The following is a 16479-nucleotide window of genomic DNA, read 5'->3' as shown; positions in this document are numbered from 1 at the left end:
AAACTAGAGGAAGGCCCTGCCACTGTTGCCCCTAGGCATGTGCTTTTTCTGCCTAACTCTAGTTCTGGCCCCGCCCTCCCTAACCTTACAGCAAAGGAGGTCTGAAGACTATTTGCCCTGCAGGTTTGGCTGGGGAGCAACATTTAGAGGATCTTTCCAGTGATGTCACAAGATGTTACTGGGTCCCACAAGCAAATTCATTTTAGATGTCTTATTTTACCAATATTTATTGAAATTAAGTAGGGACTCATATACTTCCTGGGCCCTCCCTGCAGTTTCCGGGTCTGCTTCCTCTGTAGTTATGCACCAGGATCTTTACTTTACTCTCAAAGGAGTGTCTATATTTGTGAACCCTTGTACACTTTTTGGGTATTTTTTACTCTTGGGTGAAGCAGCACATTTTTCAGTCTTTAAAGAAAAATAGAATCAACGTGGATGTGGTTGGGGCAGGGCCTGCTTCATGTCTTAGTACTTAGCAATTGCCTTTGCTGTTATGACATATGGGAACTTGAAGAACTCATATTCTAGTCACTGCATGGGGTTTTTACATCACTTGCAATTTTTTTTCTCCTTCCTTCCCCCGTAGTAGCGTTTGACTTTCAGGAGAAAACTGTCAGCAGTATCTGTCAGATTTGCCAATAAAACAGTTTATGAGTAGCAGAGGTCACTGTGGAGCAGTAATCTATATTAGTAGTGAAATAAATGGCTGGAATGCATCGGTATGGAGCAAAGAGCAGCAGCACTGACTCACAAGGGGATGAAGAAGCAATGTTTTAAATGTGGCCATGGAAATTAAACGTGTCGAAATGATACTTCTCTAAATGAGTCTTTCCTTTAAAAACGGCGCAAGCAGACGCAGAAAGTGGCATGATGCTGGATGCAACTAATCAGGGTGGGTTCCGGCAAATGCCAGAGGTGCTGCTAAAGGTGCCATAGAAAGTTACTATTTAGTGGGCTGGTGAGGGCTGATTGGGCCTCTGTGTGGGCTGATAGGGCCTCTGTGTACATGAAATGCCAGGGCCTATTTTAATTCTCAGTCTGGACCTGCAACTAATGGTCATAAATCGTGCAGCATATTGCAATGCGTCTCTCCTTTCTGTGCGACAAGCTGCACAATCCCCAGCCTCTGCTCCTTACACTTCTGACTGCACATATATAAATGTGACTTTCCTCTGCTTCAAAAAGCGATGCTTTTATGGAGAGAGGGATTCATTTTACGTCAGTCAACGAGTTCTATAAGGCGCCCTTCATTACTGGAAAAGATAGGGCGTGGTATATTTAATAACATATAGATGTCTCTAGATGTAGATCGCTATATGTGTTTAGATATACACGTCGTATGGATGTATTCGCATCCTTATCTAGTAGGTGTAACTGCCTCACTCTACGCTCCTCCTTCGCCCGCAGTTGCAACAGCCAATCACCTCAGCAGTTCCTGGAACGCTCCTTATATGGTTTAGCCGACTGGGGGCGCGCAGCATAAAACCGGCGCCGAGCCCAAGAGCTGCTCAGTGACCCGCCCGCCTGCAAAGAAAGAAGACAGTTCGTGTGTGCGTCCAACCCTCAGGCAAGTAGCGAATCGCCTACCATTGTTCTCTCTATTGCTTTGCTTCTTTTTATACTGCTATACGCTTCTCTTTCCATAGCGGTAATAACGAGGCTTAACTTCTAATTCTCTAGACACGTTCCTTTATGGGGTGAATGAAATAGTTTTAGTCGGTGGCTCAGACGCGTGAAGCTTTATGAAGCGCAGTACAACGCCCTGTGTTCTTTATTAGACGTTTAGTGGTACAGGAAGTTGTAGTAGGTTGCGCACACACACGGGAGGGAACACTAACTTGTTATGTTCCTATTGGGGAAGCAATTTTTCTATTCGCTCTGTAAGTTGCTTGTTAAGTCACATGTTTATCCGTTTTTTATTCTTCGTGTGAGGGAAGGTTTGTGTGATTATTGTCAGGGATGTGCGATTGGGCGTTTCCCACACGGGACAGATGTGTCTGTACAACAGGGTGAAAACTGTGTGGGGACAGGCGTTGAGTCTGCTTTGTCCTAATCTTTCTATAGATATTTATTTCCCAGACTAATGACAATGCTTTTACGTTAAAATGTATTCTCCTTGCACCTTACGATATGTAATTCTGAGCCCTGTAGCGCCATTTTGATAGTCGTGGGGGGGAGTGAGGTAATGGATTGACTCACTAAACGCCTAGTGCCGGCAATGACTTCTGTTTTTACTTGCCACACCTTCCTTGTACATGGCGGGGGAGGGGCCTGTGTGTAAATCTTTGCTGTTGCCTTATTTGGTAATACTGAAACTCCATCGATTTCCCTTTGTCTGAATCTGCGCAGGAATGGTGCAAACCCACGCGCCCTCTGCCGACAGAACTGGAGCGCTGCGAGTCACGTGACCGGAAATACTGGTTGTGCGGTGTGTCAGCTTGGGCGGGTCCTCACCTCCAATCTGTTTCTTCTTTTCAGATCACAATGGAAGACGATATTGCTGCCCTGGTCGTTGACAATGGATCTGGTATGTGCAAAGCCGGCTTTGCTGGGGATGATGCTCCCCGTGCTGTCTTCCCATCTATTGTGGGTCGCCCAAGACATCAGGTAGGCGCTCCTACTGCAGTGATGCAACTATCTCTCAAAATAACACGTCAATACAGTGAAAATCAAACTGGCTGCACTTTTTTTTTTTTAAATTATTTTACGTTTCACTGCTAAATGTGACTGATTTGGGGGGGAAATGTTAAGGCTGTGATTTTATAAAGAATGTAGGTGAAAATTGACAAGCAAAGGTTATTTATTTTTTGATATAAATACAGGGATTGCTTACCTCTACAAACTGTATCCAATTTTGAAAATTGGCCTGATTATTTCATAAAAACTGCACAGCTATCTGAACCACTATCCAGAAGCAGAAATGTTATTTGAATTACATAATATCAAAACTCAATTTGATTAAAATTAATATAATTGTAGTAAATGCTTCCCTTTTCTCTGTAATACAGTATTTTGTACAAGATCTCGGGTAAGATCTAGTCTTGTTGGAGGCAAGACATTCCTCTGGCATTTAATGCTTAGAGGGCACTTGTTGGGTAAAAATGTTATCCCCAACCAAAGGTGTGAGCTAATAGAGCCTCATTCTGGCTGGGCATTACAGTAGTTTTATTTTAAATGCCCTCCGCCAGTGCTGGGCTACCCACTTCCTCCCCATGCGGGTAGCCTAGCGCTGGTGGGGGGGATTTTTTTTTTTTTTTAAACTACAGTTATCCCCAACTGGAATGCAGGCTCTATTAGCCCGCACCTTTGGTTGGTAACATTTTTACCCAACAGATGCCCTTTAAATGATTTATTAGTAGACAACTCCAGATTATGGAATGATTTCACCTGGAAAACCCAGGTCACAAGTGTTCTGGATAACTGGTCTAAATATGTTCAACTAGGAAGACCCAATCTTGGTTAAAATTATAATTCAGCCATTTCATAAGCACTTGAGAGTGATCGCCTTTGAATGCAATATATAAGGTGGTGTGCTGGCTCATGGCATAGGCACACATAGGTATGTATTTTAATACTGGAGACTAATCTCACTGATGTTGCCCATAGTGAAAAATTGGCAATTAAATTGTAACTTTCACCTACAAGTTAGAGATATTTGATGGGTTGCTATGGGCAATGATTGGTGATTCTGTCTTCAGTATTAATAAATATGCCCCTTTGGCTACCTTCTGACACCCTTTTTACAGCTGGCTTATCTGTGGAGCCTGGGGTTTTAAGCAAATCTGTCTGACCATAAATTAGGCATGTTTATATAATTTTTTTTTTTTAACGTATACTGCTATCACTAACTTGTGCATTTAGTTATCGCTTGCTATGTGCAGTAGTGAGTCTGAATAGAAAGGGGAGGCATCCATCTAACTGCAGACAATATTTGTAATTTAATTTGTTACTTTGCAGTGTTAAACCAAAGCCCTTTATGCCTAACAAAGTGAAAAGTTAAACCATGCTTGTTTTAGGGAGAGTGGACACAATCAAAGTTTGCAGGCTTTTCTCCCTTATCAAAGAGTTCTTCACAGCATGCTTTCCATAAAACCTATTGGACTTTTGCTAATTATGGGTGGGTGCTCTTTGTATTATGAACATGTGCTAAATTATAATATCCATTATAATCCAATTTTTTGTTTTGAGAAATAATTGGTGGTTTTTAATTTAGCACAGGTTCAGAATTCATGCAAACAATGCATTGTAAGGATTTGGTGCCCAAAAGTGTAGTCTCCCATAAATCAAATCCAATAATACCACATAATGGGAATGAGTGAATGCATGTAGTAATTTTTTTAACTTTTTGTTTTAGGGTGTCATGGTTGGAATGGGACAAAAAGATAGCTATGTAGGAGATGAAGCTCAAAGCAAGAGAGGTATTCTTACGCTGAAATATCCAATTGAACACGGCATTGTCACTAACTGGGATGATATGGAGAAGATCTGGCATCACACTTTCTACAATGAATTGAGAGTGGCCCCTGAGGAACACCCAGTGCTGCTGACAGAAGCACCTTTGAATCCTAAAGCTAACCGGGAGAAGATGACACAGGTATGTTGCATATCGTCTAGTATGTAAGGATCTGGGGTGGCTTTTGTTTTGACTTTTATTTATGTAATTTGCTATCCTTTACAGAACTTTCCTGGCCTCAGAGTTTACTGGAATCTTTACAGGTTTTATTTTCAATATATGCCTGTTTTACATCAAGGATAGAATACTAACCATGTTAGGGGGAGTGTGTGAAGAGTGCTGAACGGCTTGTATTTCGGAGTTCACTTTGCTCTTGTGTGGTTTTTTTCTTCACACTGGCCCTGCCTGAATTAATTTTGTGTGCAGCAAATTCAAATGTCCTAAAACATGCATGGGTTTTGTTTTTTTTTAAGTTTCTATACACTTATGCTAACTTAAATTTTTTTTTATCATTGCAGATCATGTTTGAGACCTTTAACACTCCAGCTATGTATGTTGCCATCCAAGCTGTGTTGTCCCTGTATGCATCTGGTCGTACCACTGGTATTGTCATGGACTCAGGTGATGGTGTAACCCACACTGTGCCAATTTATGAAGGTTATGCTCTACCCCATGCCATTCTGCGTCTGGACTTGGCCGGACGTGACCTGACAGACTACCTCATGAAAATCCTAACAGAGAGGGGTTACAGCTTCACCACCACAGCCGAGAGGGAAATCGTTCGTGATATCAAGGAGAAATTGTGTTATGTTGCTCTAGACTTTGAGCAGGAGATGGCCACAGCTGCCTCTTCTTCATCATTGGAAAAGAGCTATGAGCTGCCTGATGGACAAGTCATCACCATCGGCAATGAGCGTTTTAGATGTCCAGAGGCACTCTTCCAGCCATCTTTCCTTGGTGAGTGAATTGCCTTCAGTGGCGCTGTCTTAATGAGTGAAATCTTCATGTTTAGTGGGTTTTAAATGTCTCTCTGCACTTTTTTAGGTATGGAATCCTGTGGCATTCATGAAACCACTTACAACTCTATCATGAAGTGTGATGTCGATATCCGTAAGGACCTCTATGCCAATACTGTTCTGTCTGGTGGTACCACAATGTACCCAGGAATTGCTGATAGAATGCAGAAGGAAATAACTGCACTAGCCCCCAGCACCATGAAAATCAAGGTTTGTACAAAATAAAGCTGCATGTTTATTGAAACTAAACTGGCTGTGTGTGATTGACTGGGAATTTTCTAACTTGTCGTCATCTTGCAGATCATTGCCCCCCCTGAGCGCAAGTACTCTGTCTGGATTGGCGGTTCCATCTTGGCTTCCCTGTCCACCTTCCAGCAGATGTGGATCAGCAAGCAGGAGTATGATGAGTCTGGTCCCTCCATTGTCCACCGTAAATGCTTCTAAAGGGACAGACCCTTTCAACATTAACAAATGTACCTGTGCAGGAAGATCACATTGGCATGGCTTCTCTTTTGTTGGCGCTTGGCTCAGAATTGATAACTGGAATGAACAATTAGCACTGTATGGTCATCAATGCATCTGAGGACATTTATGATTTTATTCAGTCAATAGTATTGTACTGGAGAAGCTACCCTCACAGTGTTGTCCAGCTTGGTGGGAGCTCTTACACAAATCATGGTGATACTATTGGTTTTTTTTTTTTACTTTTTTTTTCCATGCAGCTATGTACCCAAACATGTCTCTGTATCTTCTGCCTTGAACACTTGTAACTTGTTTAACCCTGAAATGGGGATCATTCTCAACATCTGGAAGGTTTACATTATCATAGACCATAAAATGTGGCGGGTCACCTGTAACCCAACTGAAAAAATAAAACTTATGTTGTTTCACATTTCTTTGTTGTCTCAAAGTATTTAAGCTCCATTGGGTTTGTCGGCTGAATAGGGGAAAATAAACACTGAAATAAGTTATCCGCATAGCTATGTGCACAGTACTGGGTTGCTCCCTGTGTGCCATACTGCCTCTGGGGGATTATTGGCATTTTTGAAACACTTGATGGGGGTTCCCAAGGTGTATAATCACATGTAGGGGTTGCTATGCTACCCATAGAGAAGGAATATTTTTAAGGGTATGATTTGAAAAGCTGGTTTCGCATAGGAGAGATCATTACAATGAGCACCAACCATTTGGTTTGGGTGTGCTTAACATTAATACTGGCTTGTGGTTTAAGGTGGGTGTGGCTTAAATAGTGAGTGGTCATCGCTCGCTTTCATTACTGGCCCTCCACCATGTAGGCCAGAAAAATCCCAATCCACAGCACTGATATCCTTTCACCTCAAATCTACACTTGTGAATGTGTTTCAAGGTAAGTGACGTTATGCAGTTTTCCACTGGACCCCTCCTATTAAGAGGCGTTTATGTGGCTTTAAGAGAAGTTTATTGGCACAAATGTGGCGGGAGTGAAAACATTTCTGGTCACTTCTAATGTGCACTGACCAGGGGTTTCTATAGATTTGTTTTCATTAAAGGTTAGGGCTGGCCAGGTGTCCCACAATTAACTAAGTTATATGAAGTACAGGACTAGCTCAGGCTTAATCTCAGAGTGGGGAAACGGAGCACAAGTATGTCATTGGTGAATATACAGTTATCACAATTTGATTTATCCTTTGTCATTTTGGTTATCAATTTGCATATAATGAGCACACTAGTCCTTGTGGTTGTTTGGACTTCCAATAGATTCCAATTTCTTTAGGGTTTGGCCACAGACCTTTCACTGGCCATTTGAGGCAATATAAAGTAAGATTCTGCTTGACATTTTGTACTTTATAGCAAACCGACCCCCTTAATTGTTATAATACACACAAGCCATGAATATCTTTTAAATTATGTCCTTATAAATGGTGAGTTCTGATGTCATTTCTGTCACAAGACTCTCAAACTTTATAATAAATTTATAATAAAGCACCCCCCTGTTGCATAATATGAGGATATTAGAAGTCAACTCTGAGTTCCATGACTTTGGACTCATGTTTTTCTATGGTCATGAAACTCCTCAGTAACTTATAATATCCTTATTTTACAAGAGGGGGTACCTTATTCACTATATACATGACCTCTTCAAGAATGACAATGTATTGAAACTGATCCATGATCCCTGGTATGTGTTAAAAAGGCCCAACACCATCCCTATATCGTGATACTTGTGCCACCATACTTCAGTCTTCACACTGTACTGTGACTTGAAGTCAGTGTTTGGGGGTCGTCTGATGAACTGTCTGCGGCCCCTAGACCCAAAAAGAACATTCTTGCTTTAATCAGTCCACAAAATGTTGTTCCATTTCTCTTTAGACCGGTCAATGTTCTTTGGCAAACTGTAAGCTCTTCAGCACGTCTTTTTTTTATTTTTAACAATGGGACTTTGCGGGGGCTACTTGCCGATAGCTTGGCTTCACATAGGCATCTTCTAATTGTAACAGTACTCGCACGTACCTTTAGACCTTCTTTGATCTTCCTGGAGCTGGTCATTGGCTGAGTCTTTGCCATTTTGGCTATTCTATCTCCATTCGAATGGTAGTTTTCCATTTTCTTCCACATCTTAAGTTTTGGTTGCCAAAGCATTTGAGATGATTTTAGCGGAGCAGCCTATGATTTTCTGTGCTTCTTTATATTTTTCCCTTCAATCAACTTTTTAATCAAAGTCTGCTGTTCTTCTGAACAATGTCTGGAACGACCCATGTTACTCAGATTTTAAGAGAGAAATGCACTATAACCTGCATGCACTATCCTAAACAAACAGAGCTTCTATAGAGCCTTTTACTCAGGTATGGTACAACATTCTACAGAATAAATAGCATTCTAGCTTGCACTTTTTGCAGCTAATCTATTGGCAATAAAATGCCTCCATAGCTTTCCTTCTCCTTTAAGGCAGACTTAAAGGAATTGTTCAGTGTAAAAATAAAAACTGGGTAAATAGGCTGTGCAAAATAAAAAATGTTTCTAATATAGTTAGCCAAAAATGTAATGTACTGTAGTGATTTGATGTATAACATGTCAGTCTGAACACTACTTCTTGCTTTTCAGCTCTCTTGGTTCACACTGACTGGTTACCCTAGCTACCAGGCAGTAACTTTAGGGGGGGCCACATGGGTCATAACTGTTGCTTTTGAATCTGAGCTGAATGCTGAGGATCAATTGCAAACTCACTGAACAGAAATGTACCATGTGGCCCCCCTTCAAGTCGCTGACTAACAGTTATAGAACTGAAAAGCAGGAAGTTGGATTCTGGCTGTTTTATTAGACATCTGTTCACTCCAGCCTTTATACATTACATTTTTGGCTAACTAACTATATTAGAAACATTTTTTATTTTGCACAGCCTATGCATTTACCCAGTTTTTATTTTCACACTGAACTGTTCCTTTAAAGGAGAAGGTGGTGTAAATTTTTGGAGCAAAATAAATGTTGGGTAATTACAAACACTACGCACAGGCCCTTTAACACCTGGTTACTTGCAGAGAGTACAGAGGTCTCTTATGTGCATCACACTAGAAAATATGCCTAAATCCCAATTAATAACAAAAATTAGGGAAAAAAGGAAATCATGACAAGATGCTTCGGTGGCAAAATCTACCACTTTATCTTGCATGCCTGACCAAGTAAACTGCTACAATAACCAAAAGTTACTTTAAAGGTGAACATACCCTTTAAGTATCAGTGTGTATAGATGACACAAAACTGTGCAAGACAATTGATTCCATCCAGGATCTGGACAAACTTTGGGCAGCGGCAAGTGTGATTCAACGTTACATAGTAAAGTTGGGTTGAAAAAAGTTTCAAATTACTGTGTCCAAAAGGGATGTGAGGGTCTCCAAAAATAAGAAAACAAATGTAAAAAGTAGAAAAATGTATTAGGGCATGAAACCTAACGCATTTCGTGCCTATTGGGGCACTTACTCATAGGCTAGGCGTAAGTGCCCCAATAGGCACGAAACGCATTAGGTTTCATGTCCTAATAAATTTTTCTACTTTTTACATGTTTTCTTATTTTTGGAGACCCTCACAACCTTTTGGACACAGTAATTTTGATTTTGCACCTTGGGACTGAGGTGAACTGTGAGTGTTTTCTCCTTTATTCTTTACTTTATTTTGTATTTTTGATCTAATACTTATTTATTGAGTGGAACCATAGTTATTTACTATGATGTGGCAGTAGCACAAACCTTGTTTCTATTGAAAAAAGTTCAACCCCTCCAAATGAAACCCAGCACCCATACATATGCACAGTGACCCCTCCATACACTCACCTAAACTTAGGGTTGCCACCTTTTTTGGAAAAAAATACCAGCCTTCCTATATATGTTTCCTGGCCATCCTCCGTCAACATGGATCCAAAAATACTAATGGGTATTTCCCTCTAGCTCCGAAGCCAGGACAGAAGGACCAATCTTGCACGGCTATAAGACCCTCCCCTTCCTGTGAACCGACAGTCTTTTTCCTTCTGTCCGAGCTTCGGACATGTTATTTTTTTTTTTAAGCACTCACGTGGTCCCCTTGGATCACGATTACCGGGCGCAGTCCTTAGGAGTTCCCTCTGCCCGTTGCCCCAGTCCCTGTGTAGCAACGGCGTTGCTTGGGCGGGGACCCCTGCGGCGGGGTGTTTGCTGTTTCAGCAGCTTCTACGCGGCGCTTCTGTGAAGGGCGCATCGCGTGACGTCATCAAACGGCGCAGAAGAGATTTAAGGAGCGTTCAGCGCGGTTCCGTGCCGGTGTTGTTCCACTGCTGCGAAGATGGATCCGGCTGCCAGTAAGAGAGCCGCTCCCAAGGCGAGAGAGTGAGTGCTTGTTTTTTTCTCTAACTACGAAAGGAACTCCCATTATTGCAGGTACTATTATACCTTTGCATGCTTCTTTTCAGTATGTCTGCCTCTTCGGAAGAGCCTGAGAAGAAGAGGGATAGGCTAGAAGCTGAGAGGCGCTGTAAAGCTTGTCACAATCCTACTATGAGGGATAAGAGGGTGTGCAGAGAATGCTTTTCTGAGATGGCTAGAGAAATTTCAGGCTCCACTTCTGGAGAATTATTATCTGACAATACTGCCATTCCTTCTACATATGCAGCTATTCCTGATCAGCAAACACTATTGACATGGATTAAAGATACGGTGTCTCAAACGGTCAAAGACTCTATGCATACTATGTCAAGACCAGTACACAGAACCAGAGATTCTATTTCGGTTCATGATAGTTCCTCTGAGTCTGATATGTTGTCAGAAGAGGAAGAAGAGTTATCATCTGCATTTGACCAAAAGCATTTGGGCCCATTGATTAAAGCAGTTAAGCTTACGTTGAATATTGAGGAGGTGGATCACCCACCAGCCTCTCTGCTTTTTTCTAAAAAGAAGAAGTCAGTCTTTCCTCTACACAAAGAGATCAAAGATCTGATTTTGTACCTCTCTTTCCCGTCTGTGATTGTTTTCCCAGGGTATTATTAAGAATTTAAAAATGAAAACGAGTTTTCAGTGCAATGGGTTCCAACAATTTTGCTTTTATTGATGTGTATTGCTGTATTACATTGGATGTTGAACTTGCTCTGGAAATAAATAAAACTTTAAAAAAAAAAAAAAAAAGATCTGATTTTGTTAGAATGGAATAAGTTATCTAGGAGGATACCAGTTGAAAGTAAAATTGAAAATTTATATCCTTTCTCTTATGAGATGGTTGAGATTTGGAATACGCCCCCTACAGTTGATGCGCCTGTAGCAAGGCTGTCAAGGAAGACAGCGTTACAGATAGATGATTTATCGGCCCTTAAACACCCTATGGATAGGCGCATGGAATCAGAGTTAAAGAAGGCATATATGTCGGCTGGAGCCACAAGTAAGATAGCTATAGCTTTGGTTTCCGTGACTAAAGCTTTGTCCCTTTGGGCAGAAAGATTGGAAGTGGCGGTTAAAGATATGTCGCCAAGAGAAAAGATCTTAGTGGCTCTGGAGGATTTTAGAATAGCCTCAAATTTTTGTTTGGATGCTGCCTTGGATATTACCCGGCTATCATCTCGATCTTTAGCATTTACAGTAGCATCCCGCAGAGCGCTATGGGTCAGGCAGTGGTTTGCTGATACAGCATCTAAGAATGCTTTATGTAAGATGCCTTATGAAGGTAGAAGACTATTCGGTAAAGCCTTGGATGATATAATATCTAAATCTACAGGAGGGAAAAGCACTTTTTTGCCTCAAACTAGGCGTTTTCGTGAGCCAACGAGAAAACTATCTGATGCGTTTTCCAGGAAGAAGGATGACCCAAGATTCTATAGGCCTGGAGATCTGGGCAAAGCAATTTTTTCAGGCCTTCCAGACCCAAGGCCCCTAGATCGCCTAAACAGCAACCCAAGGCCCAATGATGGTCAGCATGCCCTACCTCCAGTGGGGGGGAGACTTCTCACATTTTACGAGGTTTGGGCAAGAGAAGTTCAAGATTTTTGGGTTTTAGCCACGGTGCAAAGAGGATATCGTTTAGAATTTCAAAAGAAGCCTATTTTGAATCATTTTGTGGCCACAAGCGTGCCAACAGACAAAGAGAAACAGAAAGCTGTCCTACAATATATTCAACAGCTGCTAAAGAAACAGTCTATAGCTCCAGTTCCAAGTCAGGAATACGGAGAAGGGTTTTATTCGCCTCTCTTTCTAATCACAAAGGCGTCGGGGGATCTACGCCCGATTTTGGATTTGCGCATGTTGAACAAATATCTAAAACGGCAAACCTTCAGGATGGAAACATTAGTGATGGTGAGGAAGGTCATTCACGAGGGAGATTGGTTGGCGTCCTTAGACCTCAAGGACGCATATCTCCATATTCCGATAGCACTGGAACATCAAAGGTACCTACGTTTTTCTTTCCAAGGCCTTCATTTCCAGTTTCGTTGCTTACCTTTCGGTCTAGCGACGTCTCCGAGAACATTCACCAAAGTCCTTGTAGTAGTAATAGCAAAATTGAGACTCCAGAAGATCGAAATATATCACTATTTGGACGATCTCCTTTTGGTGCCCAGGAGTCTGGAGACTCTGAAGAAGAATGTGTCGATAGTGAGACAAGTCCTGGAGGACTTTGGATGGTTAATAAACGAGGAGAAAAGCCAGACTATTCCATCCCAGAGGATGGTGTATTTGGGGGCGCAGCTGGACACGCGTTTAGGGCTCCTTTCTCTTCCTCAAGAAAGGATACAGCGGATAATCCAAACCGTGTTTCAGTTCAGGAAGAAATCTTCGGTGGGAGCAAGAGAATTCATGAGTCTGGTGGGTCTCTTAACATCCACAATAGGCCTAGTCAGGTGGGCCAAATGGAGAATGAGGCCAATTCAGTTATCTTTCCTGAGGCAATGGGATCCCGTGAGACAGAATTGGTCTCAAAAGATTCAGATCACGCAGGAGTGCAAGAAACAGCTAGTTTGGTGGCAGGAACCCAGCAATCTGAGATTAGGGTTCTCCTTGGAGGAACCTCCTTGGGTGGAGATCTTCACAGATGCATCGGGCATAGGATGGGGAGCCCATCTGCAGGATTTGTGGGCTCAGGGAAGCTGGAGCAGAGATCTCTCGGTGATCCCATCCAATGTGCTGGAGCTCAAGGCAGTGTTTCAAGCTCTTCTAGCATTCCAAGATGTTTTATTGGGTGCAGCAGTGCTTATCAGATCAGACAATGCAGCAACTGTTGCTTATATCAGAGGTCAAGGGGGTACTCAGAGCGCTTCTCTCTTCAGAGCGACAAAACCGATAATGGATTGGGCAGAGAACCTGTTAGACATAACAGCTCGATATATACCGGGCCCACAGAATGTAAGAGCAGACTTCCTCAGTCGACATTGTCTCCCGAGGGGGGAGTGGGCCCTGAATCCATCGGTGTTCACTTGGATAACATCACGTTGGGGTTGTCCTCAGTTGGATCTGATGGCAACAGTGGACAACAGGAAGCTTCCGGCTTTCTTTTCTCGAATACCTTGTCCAGAAGCCTTGGCGACAGATGCGTTTGCCCAGAGTTGGGACAATCTTTTTGTTTATATCTTTCCCCCAGTGCCAGTGATAATGAGAGTGTTGCAGAAGATTTGGCATTCCAAAGTAGAGGTGATAGCCATTCTTCCGAATTGGCCCATTATTGAAGAAGCTATCGATCCGGGAACCTCTGGACCTGTCTCAAATTCCGAGCCTTCTAGTCCAAGGAACATAGGAACATCCAGATCAACACAGATTCAATTTAATGGCCTGGAGGTTGAGAGGGGAATTTTGAGACAGCAAGGGTGCTCATAAGTAGTCATAGATAATTTGATCAAAGCTAGGAAACAAAGTACTCTGGCTAAGTATCATAAAGTGTGGGAATGCTTTTCATCTTATGCAAGACTACATAAATTTAACCCAGTTTCTCCTACTGTTCCGAATATTCTGGAATTCCTCCAGGAAGGATTACAGAAAGACCTAAGTGCCAGCACTCTCAAAGGTCAGGTGTCGGCTTTATCAGCGATTCTTGGTAATAGATGGGCTAAGGACCCTCTAATTCAGAGATTCTTCCAGGCGGTTAGTGTAAAAAAAAGAAGAAAAACCTTCAAAAAGACCAGTATGGCCTGCCTGGGATTTACCGTTGGTTCTGGGAGCGCTCATGGTAGCACCTTTCGAGCCGTTGGAGCAGGTGACTTTATGGCTGCTAACATTGAAGGTTGTCTTCTTGGTGGCTATCACATCAGCCAGACGCATTGGGGAACTTCGGGCTGTCAGTTGACCCGCCTTATACCATCTTTCATGATAATAAAGTAGTGTTAAAGCCTGTATTGGAATTCCTACCAAAGGTAGTGTCTTCATTTCATCTTAATGAGCCTATTATTCTACCAGCCTTACTTTCGTTGGAGATGTCTCAAGAGGATCTCTCTGCTTTGGATGTCAGAAGATGTCTACAGATATATATAAAGAGAACAGAGGAATTCAGAAAATCAAGAATTCTCTTTGTAATCCCTGCGGGTAAAAGGAAAGGAGAGCCAGCGGCCAAAGCTACCTTAAGTTCATGGGTTGTCAAGACCATTTTGAAAGCCTATCAGGAACAAGGCAAATCTCCGCCATTGGGGGTGAAGGCTCATTCAGCAAGGGCGGTGTCAGCATCTTGGGCAGCAGAAGCAGGAGTGTCCATGGAGACCATCTGCAAAGCAGCTATGTGGGCTACACCAAACACGTTTATTAAACATTATAAGTTAGATGTTTTGTCAGTTTCTCAAGCCCTGTTTGGGCAGTCAGTAATTCGTTCTGTTCAGAATAAATAAGTGTGTCAGCATGAAGCAGTAGTATTATTCCCACCCTGGGATTAGTATTTTTGGATCCATGTTGACGGAGGATGGCCAGGAAAGGAGAAAATCGTTATCATACTTACCGAGATTTTCTTTTCCTGGCCATCCTCCCAGTCAACATGCCCCCCCCCTAATTCTGTGGTTGTATTTTTCAGCTTTATAATAGACTGTCGGTTCACAGGAAGGGGAGGGTCTTATAGCCGTGCAAGATTGGTCCTTCTGTCCTGGCTTCGGAGCTAGAGGGAAATACCCATTAGTATTTTTGGATCCATGTTGACTGGGAGGATGGCCAGGAAAAGAAAATCTCTGTAAGTATGATAACGATTTTCTCCTATTTTTTTCCCCAATTAATAACATTGGGATCAGCTAACATTTTTACCGGCAAGCCTGGAAAAATACCGGCCAGGTGTCAACCCTACCTAAACTATATATGCCAATATCTATACTACCGTATATACTCGAGTATAAGCCAACCCGAGTATAAGCCGAGGTACCTAATTTTACCTACGAAAACTGGGAAAACTTATTGACTCTAGTATAAGCCTAGACACAACTACAGCCCAGTCTCCCAGCAGTGCACATTCTGCCAAAGCGACCCCCCCATCGATCAACCGGACTTAATACTGTGTGCATTGTCCCACTGTCCCACTACCACGTGCAGAGGGTGCTGTGTGATATTGCCATCACTGTTAATCTTTCGTATAACCAACAGAGGGAGCTGTGTGATATTGCCATCACTGTTAATCCTTCATATAACCAACAGAGGGCGCTGTGTGATATTGCAGTCACTGTCATTCTTTCATATAACTAACAGATGGCGCTGTCAGATATTGCAGTCACTGTTATTCTTTCATATAACCAACAGAGGGCACACTGTTATTATTTCATATAACCAACAGAGGGTGCTGTGTGATATTGCAGTCACTGTTATTCTTTCATATAACCAACAGAGGGTGCTGTGTGATATTGCAGTCACTCTTATTCTTTAATTTAACCAACAGAGGGCACTGTGTGATATTGCAGTCACTGTTATTCTTTCATATAACCAACGGAGGGCGCTGTGTGATATTGCAGTCACTGTTATTCTTTCATATAACCAAGAGGGCGCTGTGTGATATTGCAGTCACTGTTATTCTTTCATATAACCAAGAGGGCGCTGTGTGATATTGCAGTCACTGTTATTCTTTCATATAACCAAGAGGGCGCTGTGTGATATTGCAGTCACTGTTATTCTTTCATATAACCAACAGATGGCACTGCAGTCTCTCCCCAAGTGAACTGTTGGTATAGGAATGATTATAAGTGACTGCAATCTCAGCTACTGCCTGCTGACCCGAGTATATGCCGAGGTAGACTTTTTCAGCACATTTTGGATGCTGAAAAACTCATCTTATACTCGAGTATATACGGTAATTGAAGATTTTAGTTTTACTATAACCTTGGATATTATGCTTAGTTTTACTATAACCTTGGATATTATGCTTTTTCAATAAATTATCCAAGTCCCTCATAAAGGCATTAACAGAATCAGCCATCACAACATCACTCGGCAGTGCATTCCACAATCTCACTGCCCTCACTTTGAAGAACCACCTACACTGCTTCAAATGAAAGTTCTTTTCCTCTAGTCTGAAGGGGTGGCCACTGGTGCAGTGATCCTCTTTATGGGTAAAAAGGTCCCCTGCTATTTGTCT

The 16479-nt window shown here is 42.2% G+C and overlaps 1 protein-coding gene across 1 annotated transcript; it reads left to right on the top strand.

The window, feature by feature from the left end:
* The first annotated feature begins 1423 nt into the window (after positions 1-1423).
* Positions 1424-6361, top strand: actb.S (actin, beta S homeolog). Its single transcript, XM_018239048.2, has 6 exons — positions 1424-1567; positions 2479-2607; positions 4355-4594; positions 4972-5410; positions 5498-5679; positions 5770-6361. Exons 2-6 carry the CDS (start codon positions 2485-2487, stop codon positions 5911-5913), a joined length of 1128 nt encoding a protein of 375 aa, XP_018094537.1. The 5' UTR covers positions 1424-1567; positions 2479-2484; the 3' UTR covers positions 5914-6361.
* Positions 6362-16479: the final 10118 nt, after the last annotated feature.

This window comes from Xenopus laevis, chromosome 9_10S (genome assembly GCF_017654675.1).
Source record: "Xenopus laevis strain J_2021 chromosome 9_10S, Xenopus_laevis_v10.1, whole genome shotgun sequence".
In the NCBI taxonomy this organism is placed as follows: domain Eukaryota; kingdom Metazoa; phylum Chordata; class Amphibia; order Anura; family Pipidae; genus Xenopus; species Xenopus laevis.
The sequence above is the reverse complement of the archived record's forward strand: the minus strand, read 5'-3'. Positions and strand labels throughout refer to the sequence as shown.

Excerpts from the sequence above, each read along its gene's own strand:
- actb.S (XM_018239048.2), top strand. The coding sequence starts at position 2,485 with ATGGAAGACGATATTGCTGCCCTGGTCGTTGACAATGGATCTGGTATG. Across the intron at positions 4,595-4,971 it reads ACCGGGAGAAGATGACACAG|ATCATGTTTGAGACCTTTAA; the intron begins GTATGTTGCATA and ends TTATCATTGCAG. Across the intron at positions 5,411-5,497 it reads CTTCCAGCCATCTTTCCTTG|GTATGGAATCCTGTGGCATT; the intron begins GTGAGTGAATTG and ends GCACTTTTTTAG.